Below are 23843 nucleotides of genomic sequence, written 5' to 3' on the forward strand. Positions count from 1 at the left end.
TGATTGGAGTTGTAGGCCAACATCTGCAGGAGGGCTGAAGTGATACAGTCCTGGTGTAGACAAAGTTGAGGTAAATAAACCAATGGCATACCTGCCAACATGTCCATATTTTCCCATTCAAAATAGGGACATGTTGGCAGGTATGTGATGGTCTGACTTGGTGTCACAGCCCGGACTAAACCAGTCCCATGATTTTAAGCTTCACCGCTGCTATCAAGTAGACTTTTATATTTTCTCTGGCTACTTAAAACACCCTTCCAAACCTCTATTTCATTCAAAGTTATGTAGTGCAGAAAGGACAGTGATTTATCAGCTCTTAATTTCAGCAGCTCTTCTCTGCAGGCTCTCCAAGACTCCAACTTGAACTAACTTGAACTTCATCAAACTAACTCTCTGCTCCAGGCAAGCCTCCTTTTATTCTCTTTTTCCCCTGTTTAGATTTTTTTCCTAAACAAACCAATCCGGACAACTCAAGTTCCCTCCATTATTTTAAAACATACCCCATCTAATCAAACCCTCTCTTCCCTCCAAAGGTTAACCAGTTTTCTTTTCTTTCCCAAACCAAACTGTAGAACAGGAGCTGTGAACCTGCACAGCTTTTTAACACAAAACATAGGGAGCAAGCAAATACATATGCAGTATAGAAATACTATACCACCTACCTAATGGCACAGCAGGAAATGTCTTGCCTAGCAAGCATGAGGTTGCAAGTAAAAATCCCCACTGGGAATGTTTCCCAGACTATGGGAAACACCTATATTGGGCAGCACCAGCTATATAGGAAGATGCTGAAAGGCATCATCTCATACTGCATGGGAGATGGCAATGGTCAACCCCTCCTGTAGTCTACCAAAGAAAATCCACAGGGCTCTGTGGTCACCAGGAGTCAACACTGACTTGTCGGCACACTTCACCTTTAACTATAGAAATCTGTAAAACAAAAAGAGGAGGTTTGGGCCTCATTCCTTCACACTTGGTATAAGGCAGCTTCCCATGTTCCTATGATTCTTTAAAAAGCATTCTGAAAAAAATTAATACATGTTTCAGAACTTTAGAGAAGTCTTTAAAACCCAGCTTTTAGGCTAGCACAGAAGTGAGGTGAGGACAATGAGCTTAAAATCTTGGGCATTCGGCATCAAGTTTGGAATGAGCAAGAGCAAATAAGCCAACCTGAAATGCAGTGTAGCCTCTTATGAAAACTGGCATTAAAAAAACTTTGCTAGCAGCAATTCCACAAAAAAGCACACTTCCGTTTGCACCAAGCCATCAAAATGCAGTCACCTTTGAGTCCCATCAGTATTTCTCCTCCAACATTGATTGTGGAGCCATTTATTAACATTTCAGTTCTTTGTCAGGGCTCGTTCTTTAATACACCGAGCTATCAACTTGTCCAGTTGGATAGGTAAGAGAGACTTAAAAACCATTCAGGTTCAATAACAGGCAGCATTTCAAAGTCTGGATGCAATTTATTTTCTGCACGGATGTTGTGACCAATTTTTCCTGCCCTTTTCCCTTGACCTGCAATGTGCTTCACTCCCATCTCATTTATCCAAGATTGTGGCGATATTTCATTTCTAACCACGGGTGAAATGCAAAAGTCTTCTGGCTGATGTTGTGCCAATTACATCTCTATCCCTTTCTAGAGCCTCCAGGTTATGTTATCAAAATTGATCAGGGGCAGATTTATAGGAGACATTTTCTTCCCTTTTTTGCTGTCACTAAATCAGTTTGACACCCAACCTTGTTTCTGGCACATTGGTTAGCACAAAAGTGAGGTGAGGACAATGAGCTTAAAATCTTGGGGTCTCTGTGCAAAATAATTAGTTTTGGAGACACCCAAATGCTTATCTAGCTGGCATTTCTGTAGCTTGATTGGAGTGGCTGGAAGTAGGCTCATCAGTGCCAGGCTATGGCAGTCTTAGCTTATGCCTGGAACCCAGAATCATAGCATAGAAGGGAGAAGAGAAGGAGGCATTTCCCACGATCAGTAAGAACCACCAGATGGGATTAAGCGGGGGGAGCAGGCTTAGCCCACACTCCTCACATATGAGCGCCCACAGAGCCCTGGGCAGCCAAATTGGCCACCCACACAACTGCCGGCTCCATTACAGAGCCGGTGGGGGCTGTGGGGATCGGGGGCCGCGCGGCCCCTGGAAGTTCCAGCATGCCCTGCACAAGAGCGCAGGGTATGCTGGAGAAAGCCCCGAGTCGGGAGACTGTTTTTTAGCCTCCCGGTCGGAGGTCTACTCATGAGTTGCCATGGCAAGGAGCCACACTGCAGCAACACATGATCCAAAAACCCGGGTTAGCGGAGCGCTCACTCTGCTAACCTGGGCTTAGGGGAGGGTAACTTTAGCGGGTTACCCACTTGGGTGAGATCAGGCTTGGTGGTTCTCATGTGCGGGTAAAATCAGGCTAGGCTCCCTTAGCCCAATTTTGCCCGATTGTGAGAATCACCTCAAGGGGTGACTGGCCACTGCCCAGCACAGTTTGTTGAACATGGAGTCTACTCTCCTAATCTCACAGAGGTCATACTTGTCCAAGAGATATACTAGGCCCATTCACATGATTGCTAGTAGGGTAGAAGAAGCACCCAGCCTAGGTCAGAGAGTCAGGTGCCTTACCAGGTTTCCTCTGAAGTGTGATAACAACCACCCTTCATGACTATGCTTTGTTGTGGGCAGTCATGTGTTTGCAAATATCAAGGTAGGAGGGGAGTGTGATCCCGTACAAGCTGGTAGTTGAGTAGGATGAATTTTCCTCTTCCCTCAGTAAAATGCTGAGGACGGAAGCTGGGTAGGGCACGCTTGTCCCTACAAAAATATATATAAATATAAATATTCAACGGTATATAAATATTCGTCGTCTTCGTATTTGTCCTACCCATCCACTGCCTTGCACATGATCATGCTCCCCTCCTCCTCCCTTTATGTTCACAAATGATCAGGACCAGCGTCCAGGAGTGTGCCCAGCTCTCCTACCCAGGCTAGTCACTTCTCCGACCCCGCTTCCTTACCTTCTTCCTTACCCTTCCCAGGACCTGACTTATCTGTTGGGCTGCAGCCAAAACCAGTGTACTGAAGCAAGCACATTGAAAGCCTGTGAAGGGTAATGGTTAGAGTGCCAGGTTCAAATCCTAGGAAGTGTCAGGTTCAAATCCTCATTCAGTCAAGAAGCTCACTGCTTGACCTTGGGTCAGCCACTCTCACTCAGCCTAACCTACCTCACAGGGTCATTGTGACGATCAAAGTGAGCAGGGGGAGAACTACATATGTCACTCTCTGAGCTCCTCGGAGGAAAGGTAGTATAGAAATGAACCCAATAAATATCATCCAGAGGAAAAGTCAATAGCCCTCATGGAATTCACCGCCACAAGGTATGACAATGGTCACTAGTTTAGATGGTTTTAAAAGGGGATTAGGCAAGTTCATGAAGAAGACAAGGAGGTTGTGCATGTGCCCATTTGTGTCAGGTGGGGGAGGGTATGGTGGGGGGAGATAAGACCAAGCTTACCTTCCCCCCAAACGATTAGATTTTTTTCCATATGGTACGCAGCTCATGCGCCCACATGATCAACTATGCTCCTGGCAGTGTGGAGCTCTAGAGGCCAGGAAAATGAGTCCTGGCCTCCAATCCCTGAATGAACCACACAAACAGAGCAATTTATTCAGGGATTCCCCCTCAAGCAAGGTGCTCTAAGGGGGCCTACTCATATTCTAATTTTCTCAAGCCAAGCTAAATGACCTCCAACCAACACCCCTACCTCGGCAAGTTGTTTTTCTTAATAAACAAAAACAAAAAAACTTTAAATCGCAACACACACATACACACACCAAACCCTAACTGAACCAAGGAGGGTCTGGGATGCACAAACATGAACATGCCTGGTCCGGTTCGAGTCCGGTCTGGATTCGAACCGAACCAGGCAACCCAGTTTTGTGCACACCCCTAGTGCAAATCACATGCCCAGATGATCCGCAGCTGACACAGGCAGTGCGAGGGTTGGGACACCTTGCCCCAGCCCCTGGAAAACCCACAATGCACCATTCAAGTGCGCAATGCATTGTGGGGATCCCTGCAGCACTGTACCTAACTACCCCCTTGATGAGGCGTTAAAAGCCTTAAAGGGGCAGTCCTTTGTCTCTCTCCCGGATATCTCACCAAGCACCTTCTCTGCACTGGTGGGTGGCCTCAGGGAGGATGAGATAATTGGGGGTGAGGATGCTGCCCTTCAGTCAGATCTAGATCCAGGCTTGCAATCTCTTGGGCTCCTGGCTCAAGAGTCTCAGGATCCCGGAGCTCCTGACTATTGAACTCTAGTTTGGTCCTGGGTCTAGCACCTCTACAATTTGCACTGCCCCCCCCATACTTGGCTGGCTACACACACACACACAATGCCATAGTCCTGGGTACTACTAAAGGTCAGAGGTATGACAACAGACGTTCCATTGTTAACTATCAGGCTTCTTGACCTTCGATAAACTATTCTCTGCAAAATTTAAAGCCATTTAACCTCCTTAAATTTATTAAGTATTAAAACTGTTATATAAATGCATATTAATTATTAATAGTAAGCAATTATAGAGGACATCTCTCGATTGCGGAAACTGTTTGCCTATCGTTCCTCACTGTTCCTTTTTTAAATTTTATTTTTAAAGAACCCAGTTACAATTCAAAAGAGCACTAACCCTTTTATTTTATAACTTAAGGGTTTCCAAACTTGGTTCTCCAGACATTGTTGAAGTGCAACTCCTAACTTTTACAGCTGGTTACATACATCATCCTAGCATTTATTTATTTTATTTTATTTTATATCTTATTTTACATATTTTTATACCGCCCAAAACTTGCGTCTCTGGGTGGTTTACATTTTCACAGCATTGCAGGGTAGGAAGATAGGAAGCTGCCAAATCAGACCTTTATACTGAGTCAAACCCCTGGTCCATCTAGCTCAGTATTGTCTACACCAGGGATTCTCAAACTTGGGTCCTCAGGTGTTATTGGATTTCAACTCCCATAATCCCCAGCCTCAGTGGCCTTTGGTTGGGGATTATGGGAGTTGAAGTCCAATAACACCTGAGGAGCCAAGTTTGAGAATCCCTGGTCTACACTGACAGGCAGTGAGTCGCTTCACACGATCAGTGTAAGGGGCCTGAGAGGGTTCTGCGGGGAGAGCAGGCTTAGCCCGCTCTTCCCGCAGACAAGCAGTTGCTCGTAGCTAGATGGCTGGATCAGCCGCCCATACAGCTGCCAGCTCCATCACGGAGCCGGCGGGGACTGTGGGGATCGGGGGCCATGTGGCCCCCGGAGGTTTCGGGATGCCCAGCACAAGCGCACAGGGTATCCTGGCGGTGGTCTCCTCGTGTGCCGCCATGGCGCGGAGTTGCACCGTGGCAGCACACGGTCAGAAAACCAGGGTTAGTGGAGTACTCACTCCGCTAACCTGGGCTAAGGGGAGGGCTACTTTGGCAGGCTAGCAGCCAGAGAACCACTGGGCTCACCTGCAAGCCCGCTGGTTCTCACAATGAGGAAAAAACGGGCTGGGCTTCTTTAGCCTGGTTTTTCCCCATCGTGAGAATAGCCTCAGTGGCTCTCCAGGATTTCAGGCAGGAGTCTCTCCCAGCCCTTCCTGGAGATGCAGGGATTGAGTCTGGGACTGTCTGCATAAAAAGCAGATGCCCTGTCACTGAGCTATGGCTCATTACCAAGAACAGTGTTATTATCCCCCCTATTGCAAAGGCTATGGGATAGCAGCTTGCCTAAAGGTTCGCAGTCTGGGAGTACTTCTGGATTCACACCTCTCCCAGGTTTCTCAGGTTGAGGCGGTGGCCAGGGGTGCTTTCTTTCAGCTCTGGCTGATATGCCAGCTGTGCCCGTTTCTCGAGATCAATGATCTCAAAACAGTGGTACATCTGTTGGTAACCTCCAGACTTGACTTCTGTAATGCACTCTACGTGGGGCTGCCTTTGTACATAGTCCCAAAATTTCAGTTGGTTCAGAATGCGGCAGCCAGGTTGATCTCTGGGTCATCTCGGAGAGAACACACTACTCCTTTACTGATGGAGCTATACTGGCTGCCAATAGGTTTCCGGACAAAATACAAAGTGCTAGTTATAACTTATAAAGCCCTAAATGGCTTAGGCCCTTCACTACGAGTCCCAACGCCCATTGAGGTCATCTGAGGAGGTCCATCTCCAGTTACCGCCAACTCATTTGGTGGCTACAAAAAGAAGGGCCTTCTCAGTTGCTGCCCCGAGATTGTGGAATGCACTCCCTGTTGAGATACGATCCTCCCGATTTCTGCCAATTTTCAAAAAACACTTGAAAACCCATCTTTTTGCCCAAGCTTTCTCAGCTTCCTAAATTTTTAGATGTTAATTTCTGGTTTATTTTTAAATTTTAAAATTGTTTTTAGTTTTTGTATATGTTTTTAACTTGTTTTATGCTATTGTTAACCGCCCAGAGACGAAAGTGAGGCGGTGTACAAATTTGATAAATAAATAATAAAATAAATAAAGTCGTTTTAGGTTGCCTACAATGGGTTTACGGCAAAGGTGTTATTTGAATCAGAGACTTCCCAGCTTGTGCCATTAGCTCCTATGTTCCACCCACTTTTATTTGTGGGTGGGGTGGCTGGCAGAATCGGTAAGAAAAGAGCTCATGTGACACCATGCATTATTTATAACATTTGTCAGTGTGTACTTATCAAACATTGCTGAGCGTGTTCTCAGGAATAAACATACATTAATTAAATAGTCAAAGAGCTCACAAACTGAGCAAACATCAATTAAGGGATTCCATCAAAATCCTAATTAGAGAACTCATTAAAATCTCCAGCCCCTAAAGGAACTCCACCCTCAGCAAATCCTACACAAATAAACATGTAGGTCTCAAGGCTAAGAGCTGACTGCAGCAGCAGCCAGTGCCTGATGCTGCTCAGAAATGCTCAGTAAAAAGCCGGTGATACTTGCCATCGCAGTAGGGAAAGAAGATACATGAGGGCTCAGTGAAGCCTGACCATGAGTCAAAGCAGCAAGTCCCTCTTCACCATTTAAAGACATAAGAATTGCTTTGCTGGTTCAGACCAAAAACCCATTTAGCCCCATACTCTCTCTCTCCAGCCAAATGCCCCTGGGAAACTCATAAGTGGAGCATGATGGAGATAGCCAGCCCTTATGGTTTGTCCCCAGCATTTAGTAATCAATTGCCTCTGAATAGTGAGATTCAATTTTTAGCTATCAAGGCCAATCATTTCTGAAAAATGTATCCTTTGCACATTTCAAAGCTATCTAAGCTATTGGCCATTATTGCATCTTGTGGCAATCAACTCCATATGTCACTTCTGCATTTGATCAAGATATACTTCCTTTTGTTTCTCCTAAACCTACTACCAATTGATTTTACTAGATGAACCCAAGGTCTGTCTCTTTCTATTTGCACTAACAACACTGTCCATAATGCTATACACTTCTACAGTGTCCCCCTGACACTTACACATTTTTGTCATTGTTCTTGTTCACTAAACAAACCCAGACTTGGGTATCTCAACAATTCACCTTGGCCTCCAGATCATTTCTGAAATGACACCATTCAGATCTATAGGGAGCTCCCTGTTTACATATCTCTGTTGTGAAAAATGCCTGCCTATCATTCCTTTTTAGGGGGGGGGAACCCAGTTACAATTCATAAGAGTACTTCTATTCTGTAACTCAAGAGTTCTCAGGCTTGGGACTCCAGATCTTGTTGGACAACAACTGCCATCATCCACAGCCTTGTTGGACTATATCTCCTATCATCCACAGCCACAATGGTGGATGTGGATGATAGGAGACATAGTCCAACAACATCTGGGGACCCAAGGTTGCGAACCCTGTTATAAATGATTAGGAGTCTTTGGTGAGGGACTACTTCAGAGGCTTTTTGGAAGTACAAGCATGAATTGTCCACAAAATGGACCTTCTCTCCTTGCTTGCAAACACCTTCAAAACAATTATAAAAGACTGGAAGCAAACGTTTCTTTGCAGAAGGTGCACCAATTCTTCCTCACCAAAGTTTATTTGTTCTTCTGTAGGTCTAAAACAGGGCTGCACAACTTCAGCCCTCCAGCTGTTGTTGGACTACAACTCCCATCTTCCCTAGCCACAGTCTGTATGAAACCAAACCTATGGAGACCATAACTGAAGCTGAGCACACTGGCTGTAACTGGCTCTAACGCTGCCTCAGTCTATATGTGGCCTCATTTCAAAAAGTACTTCTTTGAGCCATATACAGTATCAGGATGGTGGAGAGCAACATGTGCTACAACAGAAGTCTGAAGTTTGCTGACTTCAGGGGTTTTCAACTTGTGTCCCCAGATGTTGCTGGACTACAAAATTCTCATCATTCTCAGTCACAATGGCCAACTCTGTCATTTTGAACTACAGCTCTCATCATTTTCAGTCAGAGTTGGCCATTGTGACTGAAGATATAGTCCAATGACATCTGTGGACCCAGGTCTGAAAACCCTTGCTATTTAAAAAAAAAGAATCCCATGGCCCTTCATTTCCCTTTAGGTAGCTATATCCAGAAAACTGCTTTCTTCCACCACAGAAAGCTGTTTCCTTCAGTTTAAAACTGATTCCTTCCCCGCACAAGAGGAGTTACTGGATACTCCCACTAAAGCCTCTGCACCAACAATGGAATCCAGGTTGGTCCAAATCCAAGAGATTTTGTCCACAGAAAACTCATTGAAAGCTTCACAGAGGCTAACTGATGATTCCAGAGCTGGACTGGAAAGGCCCTGTATGCGTTCCCTCACCACGCTCACCACACCAATACTTTGACCTTGCAAAGGATTTGTTGACTAGCTGAGAGAACTAAAGAAGAGATTGTCCCGGCCTACAACTCCATTGGCATGTCTGTGCTTCAGCTAAACCAGCTCAGGCTCTTTCCTCCCATCTTCTCCCAAAAATTCCTGATGAGAGGCATGTTAGTAACTGCTAACCAACACTCAGTAGGGGTTTTTTGTGTTTGGACTTGGTTGCAAGTCACTTTAAACATTTTTAAAACAAAATATAAGTGATTAAACAACTGGAAGGAAATGATGTTGTTATGCAAGTCTCTTATAAAAGAAACAAGAAAAAGATTAACATCTTTAAAATCTACTGGTCGGAGAGAGTGAGTGAGTGGTAGGGGCTTCGTTTTATTTTTGCTGCCTGTCAAAAGCTGGCTCAGCAGAAATGTCGAGCTGAGGATGCTAATGAAGATAGAGAATTCTTTCCAGCAACCCAAAAATTAGATTCAGCAGATTATTTTTCAGGGCTTGACCAGCACTTCCTCTCTCCCATTCAAAGAGCTGAATCCTCACATCCAAAGATGTGATGAAAACAATCAAAGAAACCCAAAATACGCTTTAATATAAACCATGTAATCAGAGGTTGCGTGCACAAGAGAGACTTTTATCAATCCAAATACAAGAGGAGGTGGTTTAAACTGAGCTTTTTGCATTCCCTGTGTCTCTCCTGCGTGCTATCACACTGGTGTACACTATCCAGGCTGAAGTGTTCATGTTTTCATGATCTTCACTGAACCACTTCTGCAATTTCCAGTGGGAGGGAGACACACTTCCCAGAAGAAGAGAACAGTACCATTTTTGCATTGGTCCATCTCTCTCAGTATTGTCTGCACTGAACGGCAGCAACTCTCTGGGGTTTCTCTTAAGCCGACCTGGAGATACCAGGAACTGGGTGGGTCCTTCTGCATACAAAGCATGTGCTCTGCCACTGAATTACTCCCCCTCCTTCTTTTGTGCCTTCTTCTTATTGTTCCTATTGTCCTCTTATTTTTTCTTCTTCTCATCTTTAACACTGTGCCTGTTCATAGGATCACGAATGGATGTATTCATCAGACTATTCACTGGACCATGTACATTCAATAAGCTTGCTTTTCAAATAAATAGCATTAGAAATACAACACAGGAGTTTCCAATTTACAAATTACATCCACCAAGGTTGCTTTTTGAATCTTGAATTTGGAACAAAAATGCATGCTTTGTACCACGGGATTGATTAATGCACTCTTATCAAGAATAAGGTTCTGTCCATTTTTGGCACTGGTATTTAACACACAGGTAGGCCACATTTGCCCATAACATGAAACTGGAGTTTAAGGGGACAGAGGTTGCAAAACCTGCATGTCCGAATGCAGGAAACTCTGTTTCTGTGAAGTGACTGACCCAAGGATTTCTTTTAGGAACTCCAAGTTGAACCCTCAGGTTGTAGAGAGTTTTGTCACCCCAACCCGAGGGTAAATGTAGCCTGCGTTACATCCAGATTTGGAACTGCGGGCTGCATTCCCTGTAAACGGAGTTGAGGGAGGAAGTTCCTCCCTTTCACAGGCCCTGATCGGCTGTGCTGGCTGTCCTTCATGGAAGAAGGAAGCCTACACAGCCAGTTCCCCCTCCTCTCTGAAGTCTTGCTGACTGCAGGCACCCTGCTCTCTGTTATGTCTGAATTCAGACAGGGGAGTGGGGAGCAGAACTGCTGGTCCATTGCACCTGCGGTTCCACGTTACATGCGAATGCAGCCCCTATCTTTCTCCCGTACTAAGAAATTATCAAAGTAGCTTTGAAATCTCTCAAGAGACAATTTTTAGACTAAAAGAAATTTACTTTTTCTTCCAGAATTCTCTGTCACAAGACTGACAACAGCCTGGGCGTCTTTAAGAGGAGTTCTGACAAATTCATGGAGGACAGGTCTATCAATGGCTACTAGTCTGGTGCCTATAGGCCACCTCCAGCCTCAGAGGCAAGATGCCTCTCAATACCAGTTGCAGGGGAGTAGCAGTAGGAGAGAGAGCATGGCCTCGCCTCTTGCCTGTGGGCTTCCCAGAGGCATCTGGTGGCCACTGTGTGAAACGGGGTGCTGGACTAGATGGGCCTTGGCCCTGGTCCAGCAGAGCTTTTCTTATACTCTTATATTCCGATAAAAAGGAAGTGCTTTGGAGAATGTTGTCTAATTAAGCTTAAAAGAAAAAGGCAAGTTAATAATGATTAATTCCATCAGAGAATGGTCTGAAGCCAATTAAGCCTGGCCCTGTAAGCTTCTTGGAGGGAATCCTGCCTGAGAGGCAGCTCTGAGCTCCTTCGAGAACAAGCAGAGTGGAAATGAAATTAAGACCACATTTGTTTTCTCTAATGACACAATTTTGAGCCACAACTAGGGTTGTTACGGAAGATCCTTCAAGCAGATATTCCAGAGACTGAATTTAGGGACATCTACATACAGGCCATGGGTTTTGCCATTGAACTACGATTCTTCCTCCTTTTCCTACCTGCCATTTCAGCAATCCCCTGCAGGATCCATTCCTGCTGCATGTCATTTAAATGCTCATCTGCCCCAACCTGTACAAGGAAATAAATGCTTAGTCTTCCCGGGGATTCAGTGCTAAGCTTCATATTAAGAATATCAGCAAACAATGATAATTTCCCTCCCCCATAAGCCTCCTTTCCAAGGCAGTATTAGGCCTGAGGTAGTGGTGGTGGTATGGGTCCACAAGGAATAAAAGGTTCTGAATTTCAGTGCAAAAGTCTATGCTTAATAAGAAAGCAGGGCATCTGCAGGTGGTATAGAAATGTAACAATCAATCAATCAATCAATAAATCAATCAATCGCTCTCTCCCTGCAAACCTGGCATTGCTGAAATAATTCAGATGCAAGTTTAACTTCCCAAGAGGACTAGGTTACCAAATTACATTTTCCATATACAAATCAAAGAATCATGAGACTGAAGGGCCATCTCTGGCACCAAATGTTCCAAAGGGACATGGTACTGATGTCCTGTTAAATATGAGCAGATGTCAGCTACAGCAATGCCAAGAAGTAAGAGCAGCTGCCCTAGAAGTTCCTCAGAAGCCACCCTGAGTTTCTCAAAGGAAGGGCAAGCAATAAGCGAAACAATCCTCTATGCTGAAAAGCATAGATTTGACCAGGATTGCCTAGGAAATCTGTGTTCTCGCAACCAGCTCCACGGGGCTCTTTAACCAGGATCACCAGGATTGTAAGAATGCAGCCTATAAAATCCATATCCTGAAATGCCACAACCAGAGAGCAGGTGAACAGCAAGGTGTTTGCAAAGCAAACTTCCCCAGATGACTCATGCAAGTGGGACAGGCAATACTACAGAAGAAAGACAGACGATATTCATTAATCAACCTAACCTGACAAAGAACTAATTCCTAAATTCAGTGATGATTATTCCTGTAGCCTGATTCTAACATGTTACTTTGCCAGACTAATCATTCCTGCCACACACTGTTATTTGCTCTGGGGGCAGGGGGGGTGGAATAGTGGCATGATAATAGTTCCTGCGGCTATTCCCACGATCAGCTGAAATCGGGCTTGGGGAGCCTAATCCGATTTCGGCTGATCATGGGAGCTACCGGGCTCACAGGTGAGCCCAGTTGCCTCCCCGCAGTTAACCCGCCAAACAACCCCTCCCCTTAAACCGGGTTTGTGGAGCGAACACTTTGCAAACTTGGTTTTTTAAACTGTGAGTAGCCATGGCACGGCTCCGCGCTGTGGCTACCCACAAGTAGACCCCCAGAGGGGAGGTGAAAAGCTGCCTCCCGGCTCCGGGGATTTCTCCAGTAAGCCCTGCGTGCTCGCGCAGGGCATACTGGAGCTTCCGGGGACCACACAGCCCCTGAGCCTCCCAGCCCCCGCCGGCTCCATCACGGAGCTGGCAGTTGTGTGGGCGGCCGATCTGCTCATCTGCGGGAAGAGTGAGCTAAGCCCACTTTCCCTCCTTACCCTCCCAAACTGAGTCTCACTGATCGTGAGACCCGGCTCCCTGTGTATTCCACCCACCCCGCAGAGCAAACAGCAGCTTGAAGGAGGCAATTTAGATTGGAAAACAGTATGCGAGTAAAGGGTTAAAATCCCCCAAACCCCATGTTAGGGGAAAACTTAAAGGGAAAATCAGTAGAATCACTTTGCTCCAGAATGCATGGAGTTTACTTAAAGCCACAATCCTAGAAGCCCAGTTAGAATGTATATCAAAAAGGAGAAAAGGTACCACCAAGACTGGGAGGATGCCAGCATGGCTAATGGGTTAGTCAAGGAAGCTATAAAGGGGAAGAAGACTTCCTTCTAAAATTGGAAAGTTTGCCCAAATGAAGAAAACAGAAAGGAACACAAACTCTTGCAAAAGAAATGCAAGGTAACAATAAGGGAGGTGAAAAGAGAGTTTGAGGAACATTTAGCTAAAAGCATTAAGGGGATTAACAAAAACTTCTTTAAATACATCAGAAGCAGGAAACCTGCCAGGGAGGCAGTTGGACCATTAGACAATGAGGGAGTGAAAAGGATTATTGAGGAGGAAATCGAGGTTGCAGAGAAGCTAAATGAGTTCTTTGCATCCGTCTTCACGGCAGAGGATACTGACCATGGTAAATGTGGTTCAATGTTGTCAAGTGTAAAGTGATGCACATTGGGACAAAAAAACTCAGATTCACATATACACTTATGGGATCTGAGATCAGTGACTGACCAGGAGAGAGATATTGGGGTCATGGTGGACAGCTCGTTGAAATTGTCGGCTCAATGTGTGGCAGCTGTGAAAAAGACCAATTCTATGCTAGGGATCATTAGGAAGGGGATTAAAAATAAAACTCATAATATTATAATGTCCTTATACAAAACTATGGTGTGGCCACACCTGGAGTACTGTGTACAATTCTGGTCACCACATCTAAAGAAAGACATTGTAGAACTGGAAAAGGTGCAGAAGAGGGCAACCAAGATAATCAGGGGCCTAGAGCACCTTCCTTATGAGGCAAGGCTACAACACCTTGGGGCTTTTTAGTTTAGAAAAAAGACGACTGAGGGGAGACATGATAGAGGTCTATAAAATCATGCAAGGTGTGTAGAAAGTGGACAGAAATTCTTCTCCCTCTCCCATAACACTAGAACCAGGGGTCATCCCATGAAATTGATTGCCAGGAAATCTAGGACCATCAAACGGAAGTACTTTTTCACACAACGCATCAACTTGTGGAATTCTCTGCCATGAGATCTGGTGACAACCAACAACCTGGATGGCTTTAAGAACGGTTTGGATAACTTCATGGAGGAGAGGTCTATCAGTGGCTACTAGTTAGAGGGCTGTAGGCCACCTCCAGCCTCAAAGGCAGGACGCCTCTGAGTACCAGTTGCAGGGGAGTTACAGTAGGAGAGAAGGCATGCCCTGCCTGTAGGCTTCCAGCAGCATCTGGAGGGCCACTGTGTAAAACAGGATGCTGGACTAGATGGGCCTTGGGCCTGATCCAGCAGGGCTGTTCTTATGTTCTTAAGTTATTTCTTCACTAATATTAGCACACGCCATCACACTCTGGCTGCATTTCACAGAAATAAAATGCAGATGATCAGCATAACATGTAGCTTAGCCCTCACACATTACAATAGCCCCTCCCCGGAATCCTATACACTCAGCTATTTTGTATTCCATGAAGCTTTTCCTGACCAAAATCCATGCCAACTTTGCAACGGATTTCCCTGGAAATAGGATCATTTATATTATTCATATCTGGCTATTTCAAGTGACAGGTTCTATTTACAGTAGGATTAATGAATCCTTCATTAAAGCTCATGCGATTGGTACTGAACTTTATTCATGGCAAACTGGGTTGTATGTAATGTTATGCGTAGTTTTAATTAGTCAGTTTTCCTCAGAGACCTTCAGTGTGAGATTAAGGAAAGAAAACCAAGTGGTTGTCAATAAATTAAAACTGCTACACACATGCAGCATTCTCCCTTCTCTTTATTCACTACTGAAAGCTCTATATTTTGTATACCTATAAAGCCCAAGCCTATTCATCAGAGTCCACTATTTTGCTTGGGCTTAGAGGTTTAACATCTCCCCACCCAATGCTTCATCAAAGCATCTTAATTGAAGGCAGAAATTCAACTGGTAAGGCTCTTCCAACATGGAACTGGAGTTGTTAAATGAGCAGGCACCCCATTGGCCCTTTAAAAAAAATAAATGTTATCTGTTTTGCAGATTATTAGCTGCATTAATTTTCTTCTTAAACATGTCCATCTGGCTGTTCTTCCACTTTCTAGGGAGCTCACAGCAGCCAACTGAAAAGAGATACTATACAGCTACTCTATAGTAGCTGTAAATACTAAGTTGCAAATAATGCAAATATTTTTAAATTGCAAATAATTGTTAATTGATTTAATGTTTTAAATTATTTTAGTTATAAACTGCCCAGAGATGCAGGTTTTGGACGGTATAGAAATATTTTAAATAAATTAATTAATTAAAGCAAAATAAGAATAGGACCAATAAGTCCCCCAAAGGCCTTCTTTTAAAAAATCAGCTCTGCACCAGGTGCAGGATAGTACTGAGGCCATAAGGGCCTCTCTAGGGAAGGCATTCTAGTGCATTTGTGCCATAACTAAAGAGTTCAGCATTGGTGTGGAAAAAAGCCTATTCAGACATCCGTTTTTACCACTCAGATGGAGTCCTTGCCTCCTTAATAACTTGAAGCCTCCTCAGTGGTGGCACCAAATGCTACCTTGTCCCCAGACTCTTTTCAAAACCAACCCTTGCAAGCTCTGAAAGTGGTTTGGGGGCAGGGAAGAGGAAAGGTTTCCAGCAGCTCATGCCTCTTGCAAACCTTGCAGGGGGTGTGAGGAGAGGTGCTCCTTCCAAAACTTGCAAGGGAGAGATCAGTAGCAAAGAGCTGTTCCAATAGCAGTAGCCCAGGAGGGCATCTTGCTGCCCTCCCCTTGAGATGACCACCTCATCTTGCTCTGGACCTTCCTATTCCTACGTTCCCATTAGTCAAAAGGAGGCCAAATCGCAACTGTAGGGGACAGGAAATTTGCTACCATGCTGGGTAGGGTCAAGGGCTTTGCTTCATTCAGAACTGCAAACCATCCAGACAGTGGGAACCACTAATCACTTAATGACATGGTCTTCAAATCACATGAAATTACCTAATTGGTCCATCTAGTTCCATACCAAGGTCATTCACACAATCAAAAACTGTGCTCTACCAAGGTTTGGGAGCTTTATGTGGTCCCAATTTTCAGTTGTGTGGAAGCAATAGGGTTGCCATCTTCTGGCTTTCCAAATTTGGGTGCCTAATTTGCATATTATATAAATTGGCTTGAAATAATTTTTGAGCAGAATAGTGACTGCATGTTTTGCTCCATAACTCCACTTCTACAAGGGCTAGAGCTTAGCTTTTTTTAAAAAATGAAATCTGAAATCTGGGTGGGCTAAGCAATCTGGGTGAGATGTTTAAAATCCAGGTGAAATCCAAAATTCTGGGGGGCATGGCAACTCTAGGAAGCAAGGTAGGAGGAAAACCTGGGTAGCTTTTCCTCCTACCTTGCATCTACACAATCACTTCTACCCAGGTTTTCCTCTTACATTGCTTCCACACAACCAAAAACTGGGAGCACACACAGATCCCAAACCTGAGCAGAACACATGTTGGATTGTGTGAATTACCTCCCTATTCTGACTGGTCGCAACTCTCCATGGACTCAGACAGAAATGTTTCCAGCCCAGCTACCCAAGATCCTTTTAAGTGGAGATGTGCAGACTTGTTTCATAGATTTTTTACAGGCAAGGGCAAAGCATGAGTTCAACCTCTAAGCTATGGGCCCCTCCTATTGTGTCCTCAGTGGGGCTTTAAACTGCACGGACAGCCTGCTGTCTCTAAGCTTAGTCTATGTGTTGAACCCACAGACTGAAAGATTCACACATCTTAGGTGCTTTTAAGAACCATCAAGGAACTCAACACAAGAAAGGAACTGATATTTAGAAGTTAATCATCATGAAATTCTGGCAGAGCGTACTAGCAGAATCCATGAAATTAACTGAAGAGAGATACTGTACAATATCTCATGCATTTGGCTTACTCACTATTATTCCATAAATCCTTTGCTCGCTTAACATCAAAGAGGTGTTTCTATTTCGCTTGAAGAAAATACAGTCTGCACTTGGAGCAAACGTGGAATAAGGAAAGTCACAACAGTTGGCACAAACAGAATGTACCAGCCAGATTGTAATCCTGATACAGGATTAATTTTCAGAATTGTTGTTTTTTTATTTAAAAACACACACAAGTATTTACCCTAGGCCAGATGAATGTGTGCTTTTGAGTGTGCTCATTGCACTCACAGTCTCACTTGATGCCACATAGACAGTGAGGTGCTTCACATCATTAGGCACTTTACACAATCACCCGCGGATCCCTAGGAGGCCGGATCGGCTGCCCACATGACTATCGGCTCCGTCACGGAGCCGGGGGGGGGCTGCGGGGATCAGGGGCCACTTGGCCTCCAGAAGTCCCAGGATGCCCCACCCAAGTGCGCAGGGCATTCTGGGAGGACCCCCGAGCCAGGGAGGCTGCTTGTAGCCTCCTGGTTGGGGGTCTTCTTGTGTGTCGCCATGCGCCGCAGTGGCACACAGAAAAATGAGGTTAACAGAGCACTCGCTCTGTTAACCTCATTTAAGGGGAGGGGGACTTAGGCTTGAAAAGAGGCTAGCCGCCTTGGAACCACCGGGCTCCTCATGAGCCCGGTGGTTCCGACAATCACCAGAACGCAGGCTAGGCTCCCTTAGCCCACTTTCTGGTGATCGTCAGAATAGCTTCAGTGATTTCATGCAAGCCTTTTTTTACAAGAATGGAAGTGGTTTGCTGCAAAGGCAGGGGTGTAGCTATAATTGAGTGGATGGGTTCAAAGAACCCAGGCCCCCTAGCTCCTGAGGGCCCCCCCCCCAGCTCCACATCTCCCTGTTTTCTGCATTATCTCCCTCACTCTGAGGGGCCGCCGGAAAGAGGGTCGAATATGGGCCCCCCCTCCCCTAGCTATGTCCCTGTGCAAAGGGGTTAGAATTCTGTGCACCAAGTGGTCTTAAATATTGTACGAGGAGGGGGGCAGGATAGAAGATTGAAACGTTGTCAGCATTACAGAACACATAGTTGTCGTTCATGTAAATGTGACTTGTATGTGGATTTGTCAAAAGTGCGAGTGGAATTTCAGAATGACCAGCAGATTTTCAATTTAAGATTCAGAAGTGATTGAACTAGAAGAGTCTCCCCAAGTTCTGCGGGTTTCTTTAACATGTTAGTTATGCAACTTGGCCTTCACTGACAAATGAAGAAATATTGAAAGGAAGCTGGAGAAATAAGCTGTTTTGTGTCTTCACTGGGTAGGTTCAGAGACTTAGTTCATAATGTCAGCAACAACTCCCTCTTTCTCAGAACTGAAGGCATCATCTCTTGGTAGTTACAAAAACCTTCTTCTGTCTTCTTCTCTGACTTCCCAATCACAGCTTCTACGTCTCTCAGTACTTGCAACCCCACAAAGTGCAAACCGCAAGGTCTGGTAACTTCAAAGACACATTTGAAGCATCATATTCACACGTGGAGAGACTAAAGGCCTCTTTCATCTAACACAAAAGCAATTCCAAATGAAGAAAATATCAAATGAAATTAGAAACCCTCACTAATTTGCTTTCTGTTCTTCACCAAGTAGCAATTGCTTCCCGATGCTCACTTGATGATGCTGAAGTCTTTGTGCTGTAGGACGCAGAAGCTGCCAGAGGAGCCAGCTAATTTTTAGCAGGGCTTGGGAGCTGATTGGCTGTGGTAGTGTTTTGAAAGACTCATCAGCAGCAGCAGCAGCTTAGAAGTATGCATAGATTAGAAGTATGCTTAGCACAGGGTGCCAAAAGGCACTGGTGATACATTTTTAAACCAAGGAATAATTTTAATAAACTGTTCTCCAACACATATACCTGGTGAAGAAGATTGGTTTATAGACCGACAATCTTTAAATTCTATTTCCTTTTCAGCACTTCTTTCACTAAAACCCCCCACCCACCAAATGGCAGATTAAGAATAAGCAGCAGTTTACCACAGGGAGCTGCTGAAAAAGAAATAATCACCCAGGTGTGAGCATGCTATTTGTTGATTGCATATTCATCCTCCCTTCTGAATCCAGGGCTCACTACTCACCAAGGCTTTGTCCCAGAACATGGACTTGGGGCCAAGAACATGTGGTACAATGGCAGAATCAAGCATTCCCTTGAGCCCATGGAGAGTGCTGTTCCCTCCCAGCAGTGCACTTCAGCTTTCACAGACCTGAGATTAAAGGATTGTGACTGGCATGGTAGAACACACCACAGTAGACTAGAGTCCATCATCTAAAAGCAAGGTCTGTCCTAGGATTTTTGGTGCCCTAGGTGAAGTAAAACGTCCTCCACATTCTGTTAAAATGATATTCTGTACCATACAGAATATAATTCTAACTTAATGTGGGTGGGTGACACTAAAGTCATACTTGGCAACTGATGCTGGCTGGGGCAGTGAGGAAGCAGGTTATAGCTTTGAAATTCATAATATGTCTCACCACTGCTGCTCCCTGCCACTGCCCAGCTCTGTGCGGAGTCCACCCCCATCATGCGCCCCACCCCAACCACACAGCTGGCCTTTGAGGATGCACAACAGTCATTTTGTAGGGTCAGTCCAGTAAAATATTTTCTTGATGCAAGGGCTCTGTAATCAATATTAGGGGGCAGTGGACAGACAGGTGTTTGGGAACAATCTGTTAGGATACTTCATAGAAAGCGGGCTGCCTGAACCCATAGGATGCTTTTCAAGTGCCAATGTTGATTCAATGCACTTGACATGTAGGGACTACATAGGGCCATAAGGAACCCCATCTCAACTGGTCTACCATAAGGACTGGCAAGATCATCATGAGGGGAAGTGAGAGTGGTGTGGCACTGGTCTGCTTAAGATGTGGAGGGAAAATCCCTGGGGACACCTCTTTTCAGGGAGGCACTCTTGACAACTTTCAGGTCAGTGATGGCAAACCAGCTTCATTTGAACAGGAGAGGAGAGGAGAGCTGGTCTTGTGGTAGCAAGCATGACTTGTCCCCTTAGCTAAGCAGGGTCCACCCTGGTTGCATTTGAATGGGAGACTAGAAGTGTGAGCACTGTAAGATATTCCCCTCAGGGGATGGAGCCACTCTGGGAAGAGCAGAAAGTTCCAAGTTCCCTCCCTTGCTTCTCCAAGATAGGGCTGAGAGAGATTCCTTCCTGCAACCTTGGAGAAGCCACTGTCAGTCTGTGAAGACAAGCCTGAGCTAGATAGACCAATGGTCTGACTCAGTATATGGCAGCTTCCTAACACACAACACCCATCATTACTGATCTTCTCTTTCTATACAGTTTTGGGGTGTGTTTCAGATCAGTTCGTGTAGGATACAATAAAGCCTGTAGGAACTGTTTGCACCCTAGAACAACCCCCAGAAACTTCTTAAGGCTTCTGTTCTGAGCATGCTTAGCAGGCAGTCAGCCCCATTACACCTCCAAGTAAACATCTTTAGGATGAGCTGTAAGATTCTCTCTGAATTCAAATTTCTTTTGATAAAGAGCTCAAAGTGTGTTGGGCTTAATCATGACTTTTGGAATAAACCCACCTCTGCACCTTATTGCTCACTGCATTGCTTGCATTGTTGGATGGCAGGAACGGTTAAGGTTCCTGCCAGTTAACCCTGAACAGCTAGCAAGCACCATACAAATTCATATTTTCTATCCCACCGTTCTTAAAAGAGCTTAGGGCAGCAGACATGAGGACTGTCTCTTCTGATTCTTATATGGACAATTGAAGCTGTCTTATACCGAGTCAGACCAGGTTAATATTGTCTACAAACACTGGAAGCATTTCTCCAGAGTTTCAGAGGAGAGTTTTTACCAGCACTTCCTAGAGATGTGTGGGACTAAGCACCATGAGCCACATAGAAAGCATGTGTGCTACCACTGGCCTATAGCCCCTCAACACAACACTCTCAAAATAATTCTGCTTGATAAGTTAGGCTGAGAAAAACTGATGGCCCAAGGTTGCCCAGTTTGCTTCATGACAGAGCAAGGATCCAAACCCAGGTTTCCTTGATCCATCCATATTCAGTACTCTGTTAACTATACCACACTGGATGCATCTTGCATTAATGCCTTTCTTTCCCACTTCCAGATATAAGATTAAACAGTTCGGCAACCTGCCATTCAGTATTTTTGATATGAGTTTCTCTTCCACTAAGATGTACCACCCCTATGCAGTTTGGGATCAAGGTACACAAAGGACTGCCTACTGCCATATGAATCAGTCTGCAGCTGAGATTATCACCAGTTGCCATACAGGGTGTCCCATTGCTATCTGAGGTACAGTTGGAGGGAACACAGCCTTTTCGGTACTGGTGCCCAAGCTTTGTCATTCTTTCACCAAGGAAAGCCATTTGGCTCTCACTCTGCAAACTGTCACTCATCAAAAGGTGTTTTGTCTCAGTGGGCATTTGGACTGGATTAACGTTTTCCTCCAGAGTTGTTGCTAATCATAGTTCTGCTGTTTAGGGTTTTATGCTACTTCGACTGTTTGTTAACTATTTGTCAATTTTATTTTAAATTCGCCTTTTGATTATATAAGCTTCTTATTCTGATGTTTTAAAGTCTTTTGTCATATACCACTTTGAGGGTCTCTTTAGTCAAAGAGCAGGCATAAAAAAATAACTAATACTTACATGAACCTAGAATAATAGAGTGGTTCCTTTTTGCTCTGAAGGACTCGTAAATCTACACTTTAGCATGCTGCCACCTAGTCGAAGAAACCTTGCCATGGTGTTCCTAACCTGCTTCTCAAACTTACTGTTTACTTCTAAACACAACTGAGAGTTGAGCCAAAGTTAACGGAAGTCTTAATGGGTTTAGGACAGGTTTCCCATTAATGAAAATCTATTCCCATCGCTAATGTTCAGCAAACATTACTTTTCACACTCTCGCCTTCTTGGTTCAGATTCTGGACTTCATTCCCCCCCCCACTTTATTGCATTGTAAGGTTTACTATAAGTTGTTTGTCTTCCTGTTCAAATGCCAGTTGTTGTGACCCCCTTTGGGGAATCATCACAAAGTATAGACTTGAAACCGAGAACCTCTTTCCAGAGTGTCTTTGCTCACTTTCAAGCTGCAGTAAGATGAATTCAAATCTCTATGGAAGCAGGCAGGGAATGTCCCCTTTTGAAAAAGCATGGATTTCCCAGTGAGTGTTGCAGACATCAAGAGCATGCAATTAAACTCCAGTCAACTAACAACTAACATGCTAATCTGTCAAGTGGGAGGCAGTTCTGCTGTGCTTTTCAGAACCACAGGTGGAGAGATCCCTGGATCCTTTTCATTTTCCCTCCCTCCCTGTCTTCCTTTTGCCCCACCCAGTGGATGGGCTGTGACGACGGATGGGCACAAATCAGCCCAGAACATCCTTGAGGCATTTTTACAAAGGCAAAAGAACCATTGCAACAAGAGGTCATCAGATTTGTCCCCTCTCTCCCCCACCCTCTAACCCACCTGCACTTACCTCAAACATGGGGGGGTGTCCCTTGTCTGGCAATGTACAGCCCAGAAGCTCTGCAAGAAACTTTGCCATATACAAAGCAGGGAGGAAGTGGTTTCGCCTAGAGATCTTGTTGTCACTGTGCCAGATAAAATATCCTTTGAAGCCCAGCGGAGGAGAGAAATTCTCCCTTACAGCAAAGCCATGTCCGTTCCTTCTAGGAGGGAGCCTTGCTCATCCATGCTCTTTCTGCCCCAGCATTGTGCAAAGGAGGTGATGATAATGCTTCTAGTATCCTGTCTGAACTGGTCAGGTAGTAAGCAGGCTTGAGGTGGTTCTAATAAAACCGAAGCAAGAAATAGAATAAATCCACAGCACAGCACAGGGGCTTGGGCTATTTGATGCTTGCTTCCAGCCTTTCCCACTGAATGTCACTATTGCCACAGTAAAAGGGAAGGGGCCCCGCAAGGGAGAGGCAAGAGGGACAACGTTGCAGCACATGGAGGCGCGAGCAGATGGGTGGAGGGAAAGGCACACTGCAAACCACTTCTTGCATCACTGGGGGATTTTAGCCAGCACAGGAGTGCAGAACTGGAGCTATGTCAGACTTCTATGTCAGACTCTTCAGATATGAAAAGGTCCAGAAAGAAGCCTGGGCAACTGCTTCAGTCCAAACAAGCAGGATGGACCCCCACAATTTCAGTTTCACCAGGCTGGCAGAGCTCAACCCAAGGGCTGTCCTTGGGCAACAGGACTAAAAGCAAGCCTGCTGGGATTGGTTGCTGTCAAGCCCCAAAAGTACATTTCTCCTCAAAACCCGGGCTGGAACCTCAGACAGAAAGGTAAAACAGAGACTCGTGGTCTCCCCACCACCCACCCACCCACCCACACACCCCATAAATGAACAATTGTTATTCACTTGTGCAAGAGCCATGGTATATTAAAGCCATCCAATTAAGCTGCCATTTTCAGAGCCAGACCACTGGATTCCCTAGCTCAGTACTATCCACTACACTGACTTGCAGTAGCTCTCCAGGGTTTCAGATGGGAATTGTAATCCTTCATCTTAATCCTACTTGGAGATGCCAGGGACAGAACCTGGGAGTGGCTACTCCTATAGTCGCATGCCTTTGAATACAGAGGTTTCATTTGGGCTGTTACATTTCTGTAATCCCATTTTTTGAAGCCACCCTAGGGATAGCGCGTGCATTCCATTTCTCACAAGCCTCTACTTGGGGGGAGGGGGCGAGGACTGCTTGCACGGTGCACACAGCTCTGACCAGACAGCCAAGAAGCATCCTACCTTCTAGTCCAAGAGTTCCAAGCTTGGGTCCCCAGATGTTGTTGACCTACAACTCCCGTCATTCGCAGTCCCAGTGGCCAGTAGCCAGGTATGATGGGAGCTGTAGGCCAACAACAACTGGATAGCCACAGTTTGATATCCCTGGGTTAGAG

General features: G+C 45.1%; 1 protein-coding gene across 1 annotated transcript in view; it reads right to left on the reverse strand.

Annotated features, from left to right (window-relative positions):
• RASGEF1B (RasGEF domain family member 1B) overlaps nt 1–22797 on the reverse strand; it is a 370827-nt gene extending 348030 nt beyond the window's left edge. The window contains exon 1 of the mRNA XM_053258588.1: nt 22413–22797. Coding sequence (XP_053114563.1) covers nt 22413–22481 — 69 coding nt within the window. The 5' untranslated portion in view covers nt 22482–22797. The remainder of the gene's footprint in view (nt 1–22412) is intronic.
• Nucleotides 22798–23843: the final 1046 nt, after the last annotated feature.

The sequence above is a fragment of the Hemicordylus capensis genome, chromosome 5, assembly GCF_027244095.1.
Source record: "Hemicordylus capensis ecotype Gifberg chromosome 5, rHemCap1.1.pri, whole genome shotgun sequence".
Classification (NCBI taxonomy): Eukaryota; Metazoa; Chordata; class Lepidosauria; order Squamata; family Cordylidae; genus Hemicordylus; species Hemicordylus capensis.